This window comes from Calonectris borealis, chromosome 3 (assembly GCF_964195595.1).
Source record: "Calonectris borealis chromosome 3, bCalBor7.hap1.2, whole genome shotgun sequence".
NCBI classification, from domain to species: domain Eukaryota; kingdom Metazoa; phylum Chordata; class Aves; order Procellariiformes; family Procellariidae; genus Calonectris; species Calonectris borealis.
The window spans coordinates 52,164,960-52,185,551 of record NC_134314.1 but is presented as its reverse complement, the minus strand read 5'-3'; the positions used below and the strand labels follow the sequence as shown (position 1 = coordinate 52,185,551).

The window sequence follows — 20,592 nt, the reverse complement described above, 5'->3', positions numbered from 1 at the left end:
TAAGAGCTGTTTTCCATAGAAATTGAGAAACGCTGTAGGGAAAGAGGGAGAATGAATGTTTTGAAGAGTTAAGTTAGCTCTCCTAAATGCAGTATTAACTCTGCATTTGGTATGTGCAACAATACTGATTCAGATTCAGAATCGTCTCCAAAAGAATTCTCATTTAGGTAATGTTTTCCATGTTAGTTTAGCCCTGTTCTCCCCTTAAAGCAAAAGAACAGCAAGGCATTTATTAAGTGTTCCACTGGCAACAACCTGTAAGGCTTAATGCTCCTCCTTCCAATTGCCAAGCTTATAATACTGGATGTCAGCCTATAAGGTGGAAGAGGGACTGCAGGCTGTGTTTCCAGAGAGGCTGTTAATAACCCCTACATTGTAGCATCTTTTCACATTAAGATCTTTGACCTTCATGAAAAAGGTATTGCTCTGAGCCTTATTTCTTTCCTGATTGCATGAGGAAGAGGAGGATATTTGCTGGGGAATAACTGTCAGTATGCTTGAACAAGAGAACAGAGGGTGTGCAATTCTGTAGTTGCAGACTGACTAAAATGGTAACCAGCTCTGAGTGATGTAACCTCAGTAGTTTCATATCATGACCCTGATGCTTTTGTGGGTAGCGAATGAAGTGTGAATGTGTCACTAGGTAGTGTTGACATAAGTCAGTCTCATATTATGGGAAATTACAAAAACTTTAGTAGTGTTTCAGGAAAGGCTGGTTTAGTGGACATGGTGTGTTGGGTTGACGGTTGGACACGATGATCTTAGAGGTCTTTTCCAACCTGTATGATTCTATGAAATGGAAGAAACCTAGAGCTTCCTGATGCACTTAAAATTGCCTTCCAGAAAATCATCCATTTACTGCACGCAGTCAAGGACTGAATGAAGTTTTTGTTACAATGCAGCACTGAAAGTCTATGCATACAATTGTTTATCCTTATAGTACCAGTCTTGTGTTACTGCTGTTCTTTGAAGGTAGTCTTCTGTAGGTATAGCATTCATTCAAAAATCATCTTTTAATTTTGCTGTATTAAGTTGAGTAATACTTGAAGTATTTTATCAAGAAACTGTAATTAGCCTGAGACAGCCCTTTCCTTTGTACTGCTGCAATGGTACACAAGTGCTTCATACTGATGGTATTGTTCTACTTCCAAATTGACATCTGGTTCCTAGAATGTGCTAGAATCACATTTGATGGCTTCTCTAGTGACAGCTGACCTTGGATAGTTATCAGTCACCTTGTCATTCATTTAAGGCATACCTTAAAAAGAACTCAGCATTCTGAGTATATTGTGACTTGTTTTGATATAGTAGCAAGCTTGAATGAAATAAAAATTGTTTCAGTAATGGTGAAGGATGTCAGCCTTATTCTAGCAATCCTCTAAGTACTGCAGCATTTCTAACAGAAGTTAGAGTTCCTTTACTCAATGTTTAACCAATGCAATACTGCCTGAATTTAATTCTAGGTCTTAGTTATTTATAAAAAAAGTACTAAGGTATTTGATTATTCATGTTCACAAGCATCCAGGGATGTGGATGATGCTAAAAGGCACATAGGTTAGTATTCAAACTCATCAAAAGCTGCAATACAATTTGACACATCTCTGAAAGATAACTTTGAGTCCTTTATTGGCTAGGCTATAAAAGCAAGTGTTTTTTTCCATGCAAGAGAAATGCAGATAAATTTATGCGCTTTTTTTCTGTTTTCTTTTAGTTAGTGTAGCATTGTGCAAGGAGCTGCCCTTCTTCCCTTTTCTAGGGGGAGGGGAGAGAAGGTGCTAGGGAAGGTGGAGATGCTGACACTTTCAATGAGTCATCTTTAAACAGGCATGAAAGGTTCAGTGTACAGGCAGCAACCTTTGGGGGTGAGAGCACTGCATTAGGCAGGATGTGATTGTCAGGGCTTGCAATAGAAAAATAGTTTTTAAAAAAAAACAACAAACAAAAACAAAAAACTGAACACCAGACCCAGTGCTTTTGCTCTAAGCACTTAGCTATGCTTTGCACCACCATGTTCCAAGGTTACCACAATAAAAGGAAGCCTTTTGGTTTTGACTGATATCCTTGCCTTTCTGTACTGTGCTGCGCTGTCTGTGAAGGGAGGACATGCAGTGCAGCTCTTGCTCAGAAGGAGGATCTGCATCACCCAGTACCTAAAATGGATCAGTAGATTAACTGACTGGAGCTGATATTGAACACTGCATCCAAATATGTTGAAGTACATATGCACAGCACTGGAGTATTACTGCCTCTCTTTGATTTGTATATAAATTGTTCTTCTCTTACTTCAGGTTGCCAGTTCAGTGGCATTTTCTAAAAATACATTTAGATTTACTTCTGGACCAGCCTTTGTGTCTGTAGCTGCATGAAGACAGTAGGAAGAGACCTATCTGCCATTCTCTTTTTCCATCTGCTAGGCACCTGAAAGCATAAGTAACATACAAAAAGAGTCACCAACTGTGGCATGGCACTAAAAAAAAAAAAAAAAATCTTTCCTGGACCATTGCTAACTAAATACCTCCCTCCTGCCTGCTTTCCTTAGTCAATTTTTGGAACATTTGGAACATTTTTTTTTCTGTTTGATAGCCATACATACTGGTCACCTTGCTCTTAAAGATAAATCTTCAGAGAGATTTGACTTACTATCCAGATGAAACCTGCTTGGGTATATATACAAATCACAGCTTGCAAACTAGCAAAAAGTTGCTCATTTTGCAACCATATCAGCTTATTACCAATGCCACCATTACTTACTGTCTTTGGTCTTTGAGTGTTTCCTCCTGTTCCATTGCTGCTTCTTGGGTCAGAATTCAAAGGATACTGCTGGTAATCTCCATGCTGAGTGGATGCTGAAAGCTTGTTACTCTGGACCTGAGCTGCAGAACCTGGAGTGTTACCGACAGAGTTAAAACAGAAGTCAAGTAAATGCAAGAGCTGTTATGGAATGTTACGGGGAAAAGAAAAAAAAAAACCCACCCAAAACAAGTTGTGAACACTCAGCAGAGTACTAATAGAATAATAGATTGCTTAGTCTATAAACAGTGGTTCATGTATGATCTCGACACAAAGTAGAACAAAAACTATTTGCAGATAGTTGCAACTATTTACAAAAACTATTTGCAACTATGTGCAATTTTTGCAGCTCACCCCACGCCCTTTTCATTCATAGTAATGAGTGTATCAGCATTCATTCCTCCAGCTGGAGACATCTCAGTGAAGCAGAAAATTCTTGCTGCCCCAAGTGTACTTCATTGTATGCGACTATTTTCCCCACAACTCTTGTCTTTCCTGGTCCTGTTGAAAGCCAAGATTAAAAGGGGTGGGTGGGTGGACGTTAATGATCTGTTCCCAGTGACACTAAATTCCCTAGTGAATTCCAGTCTTTTGTAGATTTCTGAAAAGCAGAGATGCAGCCACTTAATGCCAAGCCTTCAGCCACTAAAAAAATCCCCACTGAATCAAATGCTATGCTTGCTATCAGCCATAATGTGATTTAACCCTGATTTGTATCTATGTACAATGTGGTGTTGCTATACCACTTCTTAACCCTATGTTAACCTTTCCCACTAACTTTAGGTAAAAAGGTCAGGGTATTTTTGCTGTGTAGCTATAATCCTGTACTTGTTAATTGAGACAGTGCTCCTCCTCCTTCTCGGATATGGTCCAAGATGTTTCAGACTACATTGGTTAGCTGTTTCTGGCATTATTCCGGGGTGTATGTCCAAGGCACTCTGGCCTTCTGCTGAAGCAGCAGGAGAGCACTGGCAGCTGCCCAGAGTGCACAACTACCCAGTCTGGTCAGACTGCATTCAGCGTCCGTGCATCCTGAAGCGGGGGCTTGAGAGGACTGACTACACAAGCATCACATGAACCCAGAAAGAAGTGCAGCATCTGTTTTACACTACTGAGACAAGCCATGGCTCAGTGCATTTGAGAGGGAAGAGAAAGATGTGAAGATGGAGGAGAAGGAATGGAGAAAAAGCTAGAGGACATGGCTCAGACTGCTAATCTACAGATTATTCCTACAAACTGACCGAAGTCTTAGTCTATGTGGGCAATTCCTGGAGTTGACATGACCTATTTCAAAAACACCTTCACCTTTACAGTCAAAACAGGGCTATTGCAAGTAACAGTTGCCACCCCTATACGAATAGGTCTGGCCAAATGCTATAGGTCTGAAGTCAGGTTAATGGCACAGTGCAACTCAGATTAATAGAAAAGTCTTCACATGATGCACGTCTGGATTGCCTTATGAGAAGTACTAGTATTAATGCATCAAAAATGATAGCTATTTAATATTGACTTATTACCTGGAAAACGACTTCTTATACTGCTTGTACTATGGGACAGCGGCTCTGCAGTCTTCGTTCTAACTTTTTGAAAGGAAAAAAAAAAAAAAACACCAAACCTCATAACATCGATCTACTATTAAAGACATAGGAATAAAAAAATCACAAATAAAAAGGTAGCTACAATGCATTGCAGAGTTTTCATGCATTTCGGACTAGGTGTCTGTAGTTTGATGGAGCTCCTATGATGAGCATGGAGAAATCCAAGCTCCTCAGCCATTTTTTCCCCGCTCTGCATCATGTTTAATAATGGTAACTCACTGCAGGGGAAAAAAAAAATTCATCTCCTTTCTGTTGCAGCTGCTTTCCTTGTGCTCAGTAGCATCAATGTGACTTGTAAGTTTTGCACCAACTTTTCCCCTGAACTTGATTGGTTTAAAGCCAGAGAAACCAAGTATATTTGTGCATTAATTAAAGCTACCTCCCTGTTCTTTATTTCCCCATGTTTGGTTCATGTCTCGTCTTCAGCAGTGTACTAATGAGCATTTCTCAGTTTCCTGTGGCAGGAATAACTAACATTTTCCTGCAGAAGGAAATGATAATTAAATTTGTAGTACTTTATATTCTTCTTTATGGCATAAAAATGCACCTTGAAAGATCATTGGAGTTTTTTCCTGTTTACTTAATTTACTAGGAATTTAGGTATCACCCATCAATTTTTCTGCATGCATTTGTCAGACTGACAGTAGGATTTTCATACCACAGAGAAAAGCGGCAACTTCAGGTAGGTAGGAGTAGAAATTCCTAATCAAGCTTTTTAAGCTACATGAATTACGTAAGCATTACATTAAAAAGTTACCTAACAAACAGCTGAGAAGAAAGATTTTTGTTAAAGGTTTAAGTTCCGAGTTAATTCAGTTAAGGGCTAGAAAGCTCTCACTGCTGTTTTGAGATCCTCTGAAAATACCTGCAATCATAGGCATGTATCTAATCGAATTACAAGGGTACAGTCTTGTTTGGCTGCCCCACATGATTTGTAAGTAAGCAAGCTTTCCAAGACCAGAGCCACTGATGAAGCCTGATTTAGAATCATAGAATCATAGAATCATACAGGTTGGAAAAGACCTCTAAGATCATCGTGTCCAACCGTCAACCCAACACCACCATGCCCACTACACCATGTCCCTAAGGGCCTCATCTACACGTCTTTTAAATACCTCCAGGGATGGTGACTCCACCACTTCCCTGGGCAGCCTGTTCCAAGGCCTGACCACTCTTTCAGTAAAGAAATTTTTCCTAATGTTCAATCTAAACCTCCCTTGGCGCAACTTGAGGCCATTTCCTCTTGTCCTATCGCTAGTTACTTTGGAGAAGAGACCAACACCCACCTCGCTACAACCTCCTTTCAGGTAGTTGTAGAGCGCGATGAGGTCTCCCCTCAGCCTCCTCTTCTCCAGGCTAAACAACCCCAGTTCCCTCAGCCGCTCCTCATAAGACTTGTGCTCCAGGCCCTTCACCAGCTTCGTTGCCCTCCTCTGGACACGCTCCAGCACCTCCATGTCCTTCTTGTAGTGAGGGGCCCAAAACTGAACACAGTATTCAAGGTGCGGCCTCACCAGTGCCGAGTACAGGGGCACGATCACCTCCCTGCTCCTGCTGGCCACACTATTTCTGATACAGGCCAGGATGCCGTTGGCCTTCTTGGCCACCTGAGCACACTGCCGACTCATGTTCAGCCGGCTGTCAACCAGTACCCCCAGGTCCTTTTCCTCTGGGCAGCTTTCCAGCCACTCTTCCCCAAGCCTGCAGCGTTGCCTGGGGTTGTTGTGGCCGAAGTGCAGGACCCGGCCCTTGGCCTTGTTGAACCTCATACAGTTGGCCTCAGCCCATCGATCCAGCCTGTACAGGTCCCTCTGCAGAGCCTTTCCTACCACTTGGGATCCTTTGTTTCCTAATTGTCTCCTCCCCTAAATGCAGCTCCCTCATGTTTTTCATGATATCCCTACAAAGCAAAAGACAACACAAGTTATGCTTTAAAGTTATTAACTTGGGAGTCATCTGACAGTTCTGCCTCAAAGCAGGGGCCTAGATTTAAAGGAAAAGATGGTGTTGCCGAGTGTGCTCTTGTGAATGAGAGGCCATCACTTCTTGCTGATTGAAATAATCCATAATTACAGCTTTGCTATCCATAATACCTCTGAATGCAACATACAGCACAAATAGTGCAAATAATTGACATTCTTATTGTTTAATAGGAATCTGCATTTCAAGCATTGCTGGAGGAAGATAAAAACAATACAGAGCCTTTTCTCACTGTTCTCTGCATGTAACTCTAATTAGACGTGACCCTACCTCCATTTTCAGGGTGGAGTTATGTGGAAAAAACAGCAGCTCTTCCCTCATCTCTCCCACAGACTCTGTAATTTGCTAACTAAGTTTAAATATAGAGACTGTTAGTGTTGATGACCACGTAGGTGCTAGCTGCAGCTAGGACTGTTGTGTGGCAGTAAAAGCCTCTGCACTGCAGTTGCCAATTTCCTTCCTGCTCTCTTTAAAGGCTGATCCAGATGTTGACATCTCTGATCTCTTGAAGGGTTATTTTGTAAACACAGCAAAACAGTTCAGAGCCCCATCAAAGACAGATACCAATGAAATCAGTGGTCTCATGTGTCTGCACCAACTGCTTTGGCTGTGTAAAAGTCTCTCATGATTTTGGTTAGAAAACATGCCAGCAGCCTGAGAAATTATTCCCAGCAGAATGGCATTTGTCATCCTGACTCTGGAAAACAAACAGCCCATGCTTTCACCTTGATACTTTAGAAGATTGAACACAGAATATACTTTGCCTGGTTTACAGGAGAGGCATTTACAAAGCTTTTTTCTCTCTAAACCAAGAAAGCAAGGGCAAGGAGACTTCAGTGGCAGCAAAGTTGTCAGTTAGTAGATGGATTCATCTAGTTAAAGTCTAATCAAGTGGTTGCCAAACAATATTTTGTTCTGCAGGCTACACTACAAAAGAAGCACTGCACATTTCACAGCCGAGAGCCCGCTCTACCAGCTGTGCTAAACACAGAGAATGTATTTACTTGGCCAAATCAGTTTTTAAATTGCAGTAGTTAAAGCCCTACAGCCCCTTTTACAGGGAGATAATCTCAAAAGTGGATCTGGTTACTCAGTCACACTAAATGAATGATTAGCAATGCAGTAACAAATTTAAACTCGATACATCAGTTCAGTACAATGGCATCAGTTCAGTGAAAATTAATGCCATTTCTGTGGCCAGACTGGATTAAAGCAGTTCCCTTCCCAATACGTTCATTTGGTTAGTCCAGAGTTTGGGAAAGAGTGGTGTAATGTATGTGAAATGGAGGTAAGGGCAGGGGGTTTATGTCAAATGCAGAGTCGATAAAGCAAAAGGACAGCAGTTTGTCAGCTCTGCAGCACTGGTGCAAACCCTGCCTGGGCAATGTCACAGGGAGAGCCAGGAAAGCGACAGGCACTGCAGACCTGAGAACATGGCCCCAGCAGGGAGGCAGAGCCCAAGTGAGGCTCCAAAGCTCCCCGTTTAGTCTGGTGGCAAGAACAGCGGTTACAGCAGAGGCCTGGGGCACACCGCTGGGGGACATCCCAACAGGGGATGCACGGCTGGCCGAAGCCTCTGGAGCCACTGAGCCCAGCCGCTTGCTGCTCTAGTTGCTGGGCCCCTGATCCCCCCAGGGGTGCAAGCATGTTCTGTCAAGCACTGCACACCCATTCCCGGTGTACCACCGCCTTACACGAACTCTCAGGCAGTTTACCCCTCATGTAAGGAGAATACTACTTTCTAGAGCAAGGATACTGAATCAGGCTCAACAGGAAGGCCCTGAGAAGCACCAGAAACACAAGATGCCACCAATAGGTGGAACATGACCCTAAGCCCCGAGCAGGCAGGGCCCAGCACAGTGCCAAGGCTCATGCTGCAAGAGCCTCGTTCAGAGGACTTGGAGGGCTACTGTGAAGCTCAGACACTTGAAAGGATACACTCAGATGTGGTCAGACAGTGTTAAAACCTGAGACACCTTTCCAGAAATGCTACTGATTCTATTTTTGAAGTCTGCATGGTGAGTTTACCTGCTGCATTTCTTTTTTGATCCCTTTTTGATGAAGTTGGCATAATTTAGAAGATTTTTCAGCTTCCTTGGTTAAACATTTCACTCTCTGCTCTTTTTCTTCCATCTCTTCAAGCGTCTGTGTTTTCAGCTTTCAACGCACTGAGTATTTGTCTCTTCTTGGCTTCTTGTGTCTTCCTCTGTACTACTTCCAACAGCATTTGTTTCTACAACATGCAATCATGAAAGTTTCAGACTTGGATTACTTTCCCCCACTTCCCATACACATCTGTTTAGATTTCTTTTTAAATCCTGATGACCAGTCCTCAGACACGTCCAGCTGAGCTGAATGAGGAGGGACCCGATCCCACATAGCTTGGTACTGAAGATGATGAAATGATGGTAAACAAATCTGAATTATCCTATGACCTTATGAAAGGACCACAGTCAGACCTAAACCCAAAAGAAGATCTGGGTTGTGGGAACAGTGACCGCAAGGGAAGGATAAGGGGGAGTGGGAACAGAATGCTGTATTTACATCATTGCTTGTTAGAGAGAGAAGCCTCAAAACAGCATTCACCTGTAGAACGCATTCAGTTGCAAATAAACAAGACGACAGTTGCTTCCAATTTCTTGAGTCTGCTGTAATTTGCTTTCTGCAACCAGCTTCTGGTCTGCATGTGGAACTTCTTTTTAAAACAACGTATAAACAAGGAAAGAGAGGGGGAAAATGAGCACAGCTTTTTCAAACATTGCTGTTTATACACGGTTTGTAGAGACAGCCAGTAAGTATGGCTACATTTTAGAATCTGTACCACAATTCAATGCACTGGTCTTACAAGCCACCCATATCAGGTCAAACCCTCCTGTACAGTCAAGGGTTGTGGAATGGAATCTGCTCTTTCTAAACACCATCATCACAATCAGTACCAAGGAAAGAAATTAGGAAGAAGAGAAAGAACCAGAAGCTGATGTCAGAAACCAAGGAAAAACAAAAAACAACAACAAAAGCAGCTAGAAAGATGGTAGATGCAGTGGGTCTTTTGGAAGTAAATTGACAGCTTGTCAGTGAAGAAAACCAATTTATCAGCCAAAGGCAACTCCACTCTGGTGAAAAATCTGAACACAAAGAGCTAAAAGCAGTCACAGCCCAAACATTTTTCATTGGGGAGCTCTCTAAGCCTTACTAAGGTTGGAGTTTCATAGATTGATAAGTTCAGAATGGAGCAATCGAGCCATCAGATATGACTTTAATATCACATTTACTTTAATTACCCTTGTACTGGAATGAGCAAGTTGGTTTGGCTAAACCATGTTTCTCAGAAAGGCATCTGGTCTTGACTTGAAGATACTCAGTTACACATATTGTCATTTCCATGGTTAGTCACATTTTGAAAACATTGTTTCTAATTTCCCATTTTCAGTTTGTCTGGCCTCAACTTCTAGGCACCACCTCTTGTTATACCTTTCCCTAAGAACCCTTTGATATCTGCTATTCTCTCCCAACAAAAATATATGTAGACTGTAATCAAGTCACTCTTCTTTCAGACAGGCTAAACAGATGGAGCCTTTTAAGAGTCCTCTGCTAGAAAGCACTTCCTGCAGCCCTCAAATAATTTTCTTAACTCTTCTCTGCACTCTCTCAATTTTTTCTTCATCTTTTTAAAGTAGTACACCCTGGAACCAGTGGCAGTATTTCAGTGTGTTGTACATAGGGCTACAAACTCATTTTTAATATATCTGCACTATTCTCCTTTTTATAACCGAAAAAATTGCAGCATCTATCCTTTCCAGTACCACACTACATGGCCAGTCATCTGTCTGTTACCACCCTGTCACCCTGTTCTGTACAAGTCCTGCTTTCTTCTCATTTTTCATCTACTCAGGCACTGAAATACTTCTCGGAGGGATAACCAAGTTACCGAGCTATCTGTATGATTCTGTACTCCTGCTCTGCTCACATCTTTATTCACTAAATGTGCCTTATCAAATTCACTAACATTCCCCCCCAAATATGTCATTGGTAAATTTTCTAATCTGTAATTTTATATTTATTTCCAAGCCACTGACCAAAATGTTGAATACTGATAGTTCTGCTACCAACCCCTGTAGAAATCCATCAGAAACCATCTTCACTTAATGAAAATAACACATTTTTATGTGTCAAAAAATCTAGCTCTCAATCCATTTAGCATTTTTATTGGTATTGTGTAATACTAAAATTTAAAATACAAAAGTTATGTGCTGCTAACGCAAGCGTTACAAGGCCCTTCCAAATATGTATTACATTTCTAGCATTATGTTTATCTATCTAACTTGTAATCTTATCAGCAGAATGAAATGAGGTTGGTTTGACAAGACTTATTTTCCATACAATCATTTTGCGTGGCATTAAGTATATTGCAAGTGAAGGGTGTGCTTTTCAGTTTGACTTTGAGGAATGGCCTATTTTAGCGTATGTAGCCATCTGTAGAAGTGAAAAGGAGCTTGCTGTGGCAGTGATATATCCATGAAGGTGTTCAGATGGAAAAAAAAAAAAGTAATTAATTTGTTCTGGTTTTAATGACAACATCCCTGAATGTTTCCTTGAAATTTAATGATTGGGTGGAAGACTAATAGCCTCAAGAGCTGTAATTTAATTTTTGTTTTATCTGTGGAATGAAATATTAATAGTGTCTTTTCCTCTACTAAAACATACATCCAGTACTGTAGATGGCATACAAAAATGTAGTGCCTGTAGCTGTCATTTTGGTACGTGACTCAAACTTTATCCAAGATGCTACAGTTTTTTCCCTAGTTCTCTCTGCCTGCAATGGTGAAAATACTCAGATGAACGCATTGTTTCAATGCCATAAAATACACATCCAGCTTCAGTAACTGTATTATGCTAGTTCTGAATCCATTTCCCTCCTAGAATAACAGTAGGCAAAATCCTCATTAAAGCAAGATGGAGAGGAGAATTCAGCTTGTTGCACTGGTGAATCAAGACCTGTTGAATTCAGATACCTGTTTATGTAGCTGTTTCTTTAGCTTGTCATTGTCTGCCTAAGATTTTGCAAGAGCTTTCCTTACAGACATGAGCTGACCCTGAAACGAAGTCACCTCTTGTTCTAACATCATCTTAGCATTCAGACACTCTTTTTTGTTTTGAAGACCTTCCTGTAAACAGAAAGTACATAACAAACAGTGATGGGAGCAGTGATTTTCTCTCTTTTATATAGCAGTGGGTTTCTTGAAAGGTAAATCTCTCAGAGATTTTTAGCAAAGTGAAATTGAATTGTTCCTATTTTCTAATAAAGGCCGGACCTTTTTTAAAGGCGAAATGGGGAACAGGATGCACAAGAGGGGTCCTCCAAAGGAAAAACTAATCTTTTGTATGGGTACAACTGCACATCTTTAATTATATTCACATGTCAACAATTCAAGTTCTTGTGTGCAAACAAGCTCAGAGCAACGCAAAACTTGATCTTTACTATGCATTAGAAAGACCTGTCCATCTACTAATCTGTTTATTCCTTCATTATCTCTAAAGTAAAAATGTGTGTGATGAAGCTTGTTTTGCTTCTGGGCAGGGCCTTTTTGTTTCTTTTAAACACAAATGTAAATATGTATATACATGTTACTATGTCAGGCACAGATTTAGCAGCCCTCTCTCCTTTCCCAGGCATTTAAACTGGAAAAAGCAAGGTCCATGATCCTCTGCACTTGGAGTGGAGGACAGTGAAATACAAGTTCTTAGATCTTCAGGACCATTCCAAAGTCAGACACAAGAAAGCTCTGTCTGAGCAAGATGAGCTAGTTTCTAATTTAAAAAAGCCAAATTTTCCATTTATTTTCTCAGTTTCAGACTTTTCTTTTAAATCCTGTGAAGATAGCTCTTATTTCTTATTTAAATCCACAAATTTGCAATAATTCAATCCATCTTTGACTGATCTGTTTAATAAAATATTCTTATTATTTAACATATCCCTGATATAACTGAACTAAGTGTATGCACATCCAGTTTTATTTGGGCTTAAAATTAACAAGCACACAAAACCCATTTTGTTTTCACTCTTTTTAAGTTAACAAATATGATCCATTCTGCCTTTCCTTTGCTTGACATGTACAGCTAATTAACCTATATAACAATCAATAACCTGTTTGTTCCATTTTAATCAGCCTCATTTAAAGCAGTGAGGCACTTTTCTTTCCATCCATCTTCACTTTAGTTTAATTTAGTCATTTTTGTGCTTCGTCTTGTATTTCTGTAATTAAATTTATAAACCTCATGCTGTGTTCTGCTTTGTTTAAGCAGATACTAATTAAAAAAAAAACAACCTCAGCCACCTCCCAAGCCAACAGTCTAGTTCATTTTCACTTCAGGTCTGCCTGTCTTCTTTTTCATATGTTTTGGTCAGTTGTGAAAAAGTCGATTTTGATACAATGTCATAATTAGTCTTCTGAGTCAACGACAGAATTGGGAATACTATAGGCTACTCATACTTCCTAGACTCTTGCTTCAAGCAGGCATCAGGGCTTTGTTTCACGCTCTTCACATTTGAAGACCACCCTTATACCCATAATATAGAGGAGAAAAATGTTTAGAATTTTTACCTAAAATCTGCAGTTACCATGAGATTCTATAGACTCACCGAGTAATAGTGAGCCTGCCCAATCTGACCATTAGTTTTGCAGAAAATTAGACACTAATAACAGATGAAATGGTAGGGAAATATCACCTTCTCAGCATCTCTAAGCCTTGCAGAGAGCTGTGCCTTCTGAGTGGTTTGCTCCCAACAGTTCAGAGCCTTTAGCTTACAAACCAGCTTGCTTAGCCTGGTATTTTCATCCGGCAAGAGCTGCAGCTGTTCCTGCTAAAGACGACGTCAGTAAGCGTAGACCCACAAAGATTACTTTCCCCGAGAAGAAACGTGTGGTTTGGAAGAAAATACAATTGTAAAAGCATGCAACTATTTGTATTTCATTTTAATTTTCAAATGCTCAAACTTTGCAGTTTGAAACAGTGCAGCCTTTGGCAATAAATTTCTATTACTGTGTCTCCAGGGAAACAAGAGATGTGAACATTGCCCAGAAACTGCGGAAAAAATGGAAGAAATTTAATCCAAAACAGCAAGCAGGTATACCCCTCCAAAATGAAGCACTGTTAATGGTGATAAACACTAGTATGCCAAATGGGGATTCTGGCTCATACTGTATTCAGTAACCTGGTTGACCCTAATTACAATGTCCTTAATAAGAACAAAATTAGTGGATTCATGAAAGGTACAGTCATCAACTTTTCTTCTTCTTTGTTCAAAGTAGCAGACTTCCTCCTGAAAGCTGTTCTTAAAGCAGAGGTAAGCAGTTTCATTATGCAAAAATCATAGAAACAAGGGGAGGTCCTGGCCCTCCTGGCAGAGGTGTCTCTGCACAGAAGCTCTACCATTCAGTGTCAACTCACCTTCCTACCCTTTGCGTCCTGTATTAGTTTTATCTGCAGCTGGGCTTTGGCCTTCCTAATGTCATCACTAGGGGTCTGAACTCTGATACTCTGCCTTTGTTGCCTGTCCATGTTTCCACTACTTGCAATCTTTCTTTTTGTATTTTAGTCCTTTAAGAAGCTCCTTGTTAAGGCAAGCAAGGCAAAGTTTGTGCTAAACTCCCTGGTCTTCTTGCATAACAGGGTAGTTGGTTTTGAAATCTCTTTAAGTTTTCTTTAAAAATCAACCAACTTTCCTCGGCACTTTTCCCCTCTTGGCAGTTTCCCAGGGATTCTGCCTACCAATTCCCTAAATAAGTCACGGTCTGCTCTCCTAAAGTCCCAAGTTCTAGCTCTGCAACCATTCTCCTGATCCTGAAATCATTTCGTAGTCACTGCAGCCTCAGATGACACTCACCACCAGTTTTTCCCTGTTCGTGAGCAGCAGCAGTAGGGATTTACTGTGGTTGGCTCCTCTAGCATTTGCTTTTATGATATTATCACTAATGCTGTCTAGGAACTGCCTAGGCTTTCACAATGCTGTGTTCCCCTTCCAGTAGATTTCCAGATGGATAAAACCTCCATGAACACCAATGCCTCAAATCAAAAACACTTTTCTTAGCCCTCTATAGACAGGCCCATCCAATGTATTCTCTTGACCAGATTCCCCACCACAGTCATTAATCGTCACTAACATTCCTCCCTCCTCTGACCTTGACTCATAGGCTTTCAGTAGTACATCTCCACATTCATACACGAGCTCTGTGCAGGGAATGAACTCCTTACACAGAGTGCAATTCTCGCTCCTCTTCTTCCCTGCTGATCCTTCTTAAACACCCTGTAACCACCCATGACCATGGTGTGCACCAGCCCACCAAGTTCTCATGACTCTGCTCTAACCACAGCCCTTTGACCGCACATGAGCTCCCCACTCTCCTTGTTCACTGCCTCTGCACACTGTCCTTTCCAAGCGGGGGTGTGGAAGTCTCCCTGCAGCCTTCTCACACACGGACCTCCTCCATTACCACTGGTTCCTCATTTACTTCTGGGTGTCCCTATCCCCCAGGTTCATTGGGAGTGTTGAAAGCCCTTCTCGCTCTGTTGGCATTACAGTTATATCCTGCTTCGCAAGCTTCTCTGCTTGAGAGCTCTGCAGGAGTATTTGCTTTAGACAGAAGTATTTAGTCATTATCCATTTGATCTCATTTGTATTCACTGACTGAGTACCATAATTTTAGTACAAATTGAACTTTGCTGAGGAGGAATATGTTTGACTAGAAAAGGGATTGATTTGGAAGTTGTAGCCTGGAAAGGACTTTCCAGGCTTTAGTTTATAACTCCCAGAACATCATTTTTGGGGGCACTTTTTCAAAACATAAAGCTGAATATATTTTTGATTCTAAGTAACCCCAAGTGGAAAAAAGGATTCTGTCCCCATTCTTTTATGTGTCCAGCTTGCATGACAAGAAGATAAAACTCCCATCAACACATTCATCAGTCACTGAAACGTCACATTCTCTTTCCCCCACCCAAAAAAGGGACAAGACAACACATGATAATGCTGACATGATTGAATGTGAGTTCACATTTATATTTCTTCAGATCCAAGTTCAACGTCTCTGATGTTAACCTGTGTAGAAAGCATGGTGTTAATTTCACTCAGAACACACTGAAAGCAGAATTCCTAAGTCTAGAACCAAATTAAATTCAAATACATGTAGTTATTCAGGGTCTAAGGGCTGGGTTTGGCCCAAAATTTCTGCACTTGGAGCATAAACACACAGTCAAAGATGATTGATTCATGACAGCCTGACAAATGAGTAGCCATTAACAGAGTCTAGTAATGGACCACCTCCATGCTCTTCACCCAACCAATGTCCCAGGTAGAATGCAGTAACTTAAGCCATCTTCAGCAAGCTTAGCCAGGATATTATCCTTGAGTTCATTTACTGACACACATATGTATTTCCTTACTTTAGACAAATGTTCTTTCAAGTCACCATTATTTTTAGTGGAGCCAAACCTTTTCTTCAGATCAATCATATTGTCAACTCCTTCTCTTCTCACTTCACTGATGGTTTCAAACACTTGTTGCTCAATGTTAAGGCGATAGACATCCAACTTTCCCTGCAATAACAAACAGCACCCATAAGAGATGAAGTGTGCCCATATGGGAAAGCAATGTTCAGAAGATTTCAGAAGTCTCTCAACTACAACCAGATGGTCTTTCTTCATAATTATTTTCCTAGAATCAATGTATCAGGAAGACAGAGCAATATTCTTCTTGCATCCAGACACTACAAGAAGTGGAATTTCAATTGTATCATCTGCCGGCAACCTATTGGCAATCCTGGGATGTATGTATTTAATGGAAGTAGCAGCATCAGGGTGAAAAAGTAGGCTTTCCAGAAAACTGGACTCACCCTCAGGATTGCAAAAGAAATCACAATATTCCTCAAATGACTATTGCCCTGGCCACAGACATTAATGGGCATGTGGACCATCAATCAAAACCCTGGGGATCTGATGCAGATAGTTGCTCTGTAATACACATAGTCACAATCAGTTCAGTTTTTACAGGCTAGACTGGGGTATCTTATTTTTGTAAGTAATGACGTACGTCACCCCGAAGAAATCACTGGACTACTTGAAAACAATGGCATTGTTAGAATGAACAATACAATTACACAGTGGACATAAAGTTTCCAAGAAAAATAATGCAAATTATTACAAACTGAAGTATTATATCAAAAAAGTTCCCTCCACTATAACTAAAAAGAGCTTCCATCACTCTCTCTAATGTGGTACCTGTTTCATCAAGAATACGCCTCCTCTCTTGGAAAAGGTACGCTATTTTTCTACCAGACGTTTTTACAAGATGCTTCTAGCAGGAGGAGATAAATGATTCACCCGTTCATCCACCTGGCACACTGCAGCAATTTATTCCTTTGAGTGCTACACTTGTTGGCAAATTATACAGCAGCACAAAAAAGACCGATCGAGGACCCCCTCTTATTCTGTACCTACTTTTAGATGGACACAAGTCACAAATGGGTTCCGCACTAATGATTCGTATTCATCCCATACTTCTTTTCTAATCTTCTCTTTGAGACCAAGATTTTCTTCCTCTAAGCCAGTGAGCTGGGCTCTGAGAGCAGTTATTTCCATAATCATCCCATGGCACATCCCCACAATCTATCACGGCAGAGAAAATGCATGAGCAAAGCTAGGGATGAGCAAACATCATAGCCTAGGAGTAAACGATCTAGGGCTCTGAATATGTTGCCTGATACCTAATTAAGTAGAGCAAGAATATCTTCCTAACTGAGTGGCCTGATGAAAATAATCCATTGGTGATATGGAATAATCCATTTTGTACATCTCTGTTAGTTTTAGAAACGTTTCTTCCCTGGAAACAGTAGAAAGAACTGTGGCAGTTCACAACCAATATTTGAAGAGAGCAAATGCATAAGTTTCATACATAGCCTTAAAATGTCGGTTTCTGGTCATCAGGAAAGAAAGATCACCTCGCTAATAGGTATGGGAACTGACAGAAGGAAACGTGTGCAGAGGACAGAGGAGCGGAAAGATTGGGGAGCAGGATTAGGAAATCTGATTTTAGGAGAAGAGCCCGTGCATGGCTCTGCTATGTCGGTGAGCCTGGCCTCCCATAGCATAATCTCCCCTGCCTCCAAGAGAGAAAGTCAGAAGAACTGTGACCAGGCTTCGTCCAGTAAGCTGTGAGGTAATGCATTTATCAAAGCAAATATGCTGTCTGCTGATAAGCTTGTACATACAGACCATTTAATATATGATAAAAACAATTATGTGTTCCATTGATATTTCACAATAAAATACCCTCAGAAAGGGCATGTAGGTTAGCATAAATAGGAAGGTACGTTATAGAACTTAAACAGATTTAAATGGCAGAATTTAAATTTCACATAGGTAGGTCATTGCTAGGTGTAAATGTTTGGTCATTTTCATACTGCCAAACAGCATTTGCAACCAAATGAACACAATGGAGGAAAGCTAAAAATCATTCTTAGCATATTACGTTACTCAGATAAGAAATAGGCACAACTGCAGACCGTAGGCACAGCCAACAGCACAGTCTGCTTTCAAGGCTGCCTGGCACCTCCGCATGCCAGATCTAAATAGTAAATGCTAATAATGTTGCTGGATTCTCGCTGAAATTTTTTGTGTCGATTTTTTTGTCTTACAGCAAACATTACTGAGAGACTTCTGAAAATGAATGTTGGGGAAAAATACATGTATTTTAGCCCTGCTGAAAAATTCTGGTGATATTAATTCAGAATAGCACTAGTTTTCCTCTGTTTTGGGTGTCTTTTTTGTAAGATCAGCAAAAAGTTGGTCAAATCCTAAGACTTTGTTGGAGAAAAAAAAACAACCTACGTGGTTCATGTATGTTCCTTAGGGACTTTTTCGTTTTTAAACTATCCCAATGCCATCCCATTTTGGCTGAACCTTCATGCCAGCACCGTTCTCATGGTTTCTAACACCTCCACTGAGCAACTGAGCTTGCTCTTCAGACTTGCAATAGCCTCTGTTAATTGCTTTAGGCTAGTGAGAAGCGGAACTGGGAGCAGGAGGTCTCTTCTGAGGTTGAAGCAGAGCCCAGAGACAGTAGGCAGCTGGCCGCCCTGCGCCACTTCCTTCGAGTACAACACAGATGAGACAGGGATTTGGCAGTGATGGGCTAGCAAAGTGGAGGGGGGGAGAGACTCCACTGCCCACAGGCTCCAGGAAAGTCCTACTGACTCCTCCTGTATCTTTCCACCCAGCTGAAACCTCACAATGTGTTTCCCATTTTCTCTCTCACTCCAGCTTTCCCAAACATATGGACAGGACAATGAAATCAGAGAAGGGAGGTTGCTGACAAGACGCTGTACAGAAAAGGACATAGGGGCAAAAAACTGGAAAAAGCATGAGAAAGTGGGGCAAGAAACTGATAAGCCCAGAGAAGAACTGAAATCTTGTAGTCAGTGATGAGGACAGATGAGAGAAGGAGCCCAGGAATGAAATCCAAAATGCAGGTGTTCTAACACTGCTGTGTAAACATCCCTGAAACCCAAGCAGTCTTCTCCCTAGTGTAGGTTTCTGTAGAAGCTGACATACCTCCAGCAGTGGATTTTGTGTTGACGGAGCCAAGCCGCCAAGTCAGCTAATAGATTACATGGATATCACATGATTCCACAAGATAGATAGCATTTCTGATTTATTGGCTGGGTTTACTTCTTTAAAAAATTCCACCCACACATACCAGCTATCCTAAAAAACACAGCTGAAGCTGCAAAGTTAAGTACTCAGAACTTAAGAGGAGTTGGTTATGCAGTCATGATGTAGCATGCCTGGTACCTACACTGCAGTACGGCCTACGTGCCTGACCCACTTCTGTTTTCTGCCTCAGTCAACACACAGGATTGAATTGCTCTGGGAAAATGCCTTGTGAAGGAAAAGACGTGTCAGTAGAAGTTTAAGTTAGGAGGTTACCAGTATATCATCCATTGTGAACATGAACCACAGAACAGCAGGCCACTACCTTTCCCTTCAGGTTATCTTTGTTTTACAAGTCCTTCTAGCATGACTTCTGGCATTGAGCACAGAAACAGCAGCCCTAGAGCCCCCCTACCTTTCTTCTCAAAGACTGTCCCCATCTGTCTGCACAGAGGGCTCTGTCTGAAGTGAGACCACTAAGTACTACCAATCGATAGACCACCATCACCAACCTTTGTCAGAGCCATATCACTTTGGTTGCCACCTTCTTCCACTGCATGCAGCTCCTGAAGCAAAGCACAAAGATGCACGGTGACTATGCTTGTGTAGCCCAACTCCACTTCAACAACTTCCCAGCCTGACAGCTTGACTTTATTTTTTACTTAGCAACTGCCTCCCACCCAGAGAAACCACCTTCCCCTGTTCTTGAAGAGTAGAATCAACACTCTGAGCATACTTGTTCTTTTTGGTAAAGTAAACGATGCTGCCTCTGGCGAATATTTTCATAAAACATGGAGTAGGTCTCAAAGTTGCTGCGCTCTCTGGCCATGATGTCACAGCCCAGTATGGTCAGACACTGTTGTAAATGGCTTTTTTTAAAAGTAACTTAGCAAAACAAAACAAGAAACCTTGCAGGTGGCCTGAGTCACAAGAGTTGCTATATACAGCATACATCAAAATGAAACATGGTCACCTTATTGTAAATAAAATGCTTCTGCGATATCAAAATGAAGCAAAAACTAAATTATTCAATGCAAATGTTTTTGCCCAATCTACAATTTCACTGAACTAATGGAAAACAGATTTGTCAGTTTCTTGACTGGTTCTAGCTGCAGCTATATAATGTATTCTTTTTCCATCTGAAGCTAAAAGAGAATTTTCAGTAGAGAAATTAAATCACCAGCTCAGAAACTGCCTGGATTGCAGTTGGACCCCAATATCCCTTCTCTGAAAAAAAAAAGTTTTGTGTTTTTTTAACCAGAAGTGGTCATATTTTCATAAATATTTTCTTTAGATTTCACTGAAAAAACACCCTAAAACTGCTTCCTAACATCGTGCTGGCCCCCTGATTTAGCAATGACTCAGGAAGAAGAGTTCCCAGTACTGAATCCATGAATAAAGTCCTGCAATCCTGCATTGCGGTTGCATATAAAACTCCAGCCCTAACTCATCTTCACATTATTACAGTCCTGAGAGCTGAAATAAGCCTGTCAGAAGGCAGTAGGGCAACACACAAGCT

The 20,592-nt window shown here is 41.1% G+C and overlaps 1 protein-coding gene across 2 annotated transcripts; it reads right to left on the bottom strand.

Moving 5' to 3' along the window:
* Positions 1 to 1,602: 1,602 nt before the first annotated feature.
* LOC142080365 (coiled-coil domain-containing protein 162-like) lies at positions 1,603 to 20,582 on the bottom strand. 2 transcript variants are annotated; one of them, XM_075145647.1, is made up of 7 exons: positions 19,810 to 20,582; positions 19,586 to 19,639; positions 16,863 to 17,030; positions 15,810 to 15,962; positions 13,096 to 13,230; positions 2,752 to 2,882; positions 1,603 to 2,418 (listed from the first exon to the last, which is right to left on the bottom strand). In XM_075145647.1, exons 1-6 carry the CDS (start codon positions 19,900 to 19,902, stop codon positions 2,808 to 2,810), a joined length of 678 nt encoding a protein of 225 aa, XP_075001748.1. In that variant the 5' UTR covers positions 19,903 to 20,582; the 3' UTR covers positions 1,603 to 2,418; positions 2,752 to 2,807. The 2 variants fall into 2 exon arrangements, with proteins under 2 accessions (XP_075001748.1, XP_075001749.1); XM_075145648.1 differs by lacking the exon at positions 13,096 to 13,230.
* Positions 20,583 to 20,592: the final 10 nt, after the last annotated feature.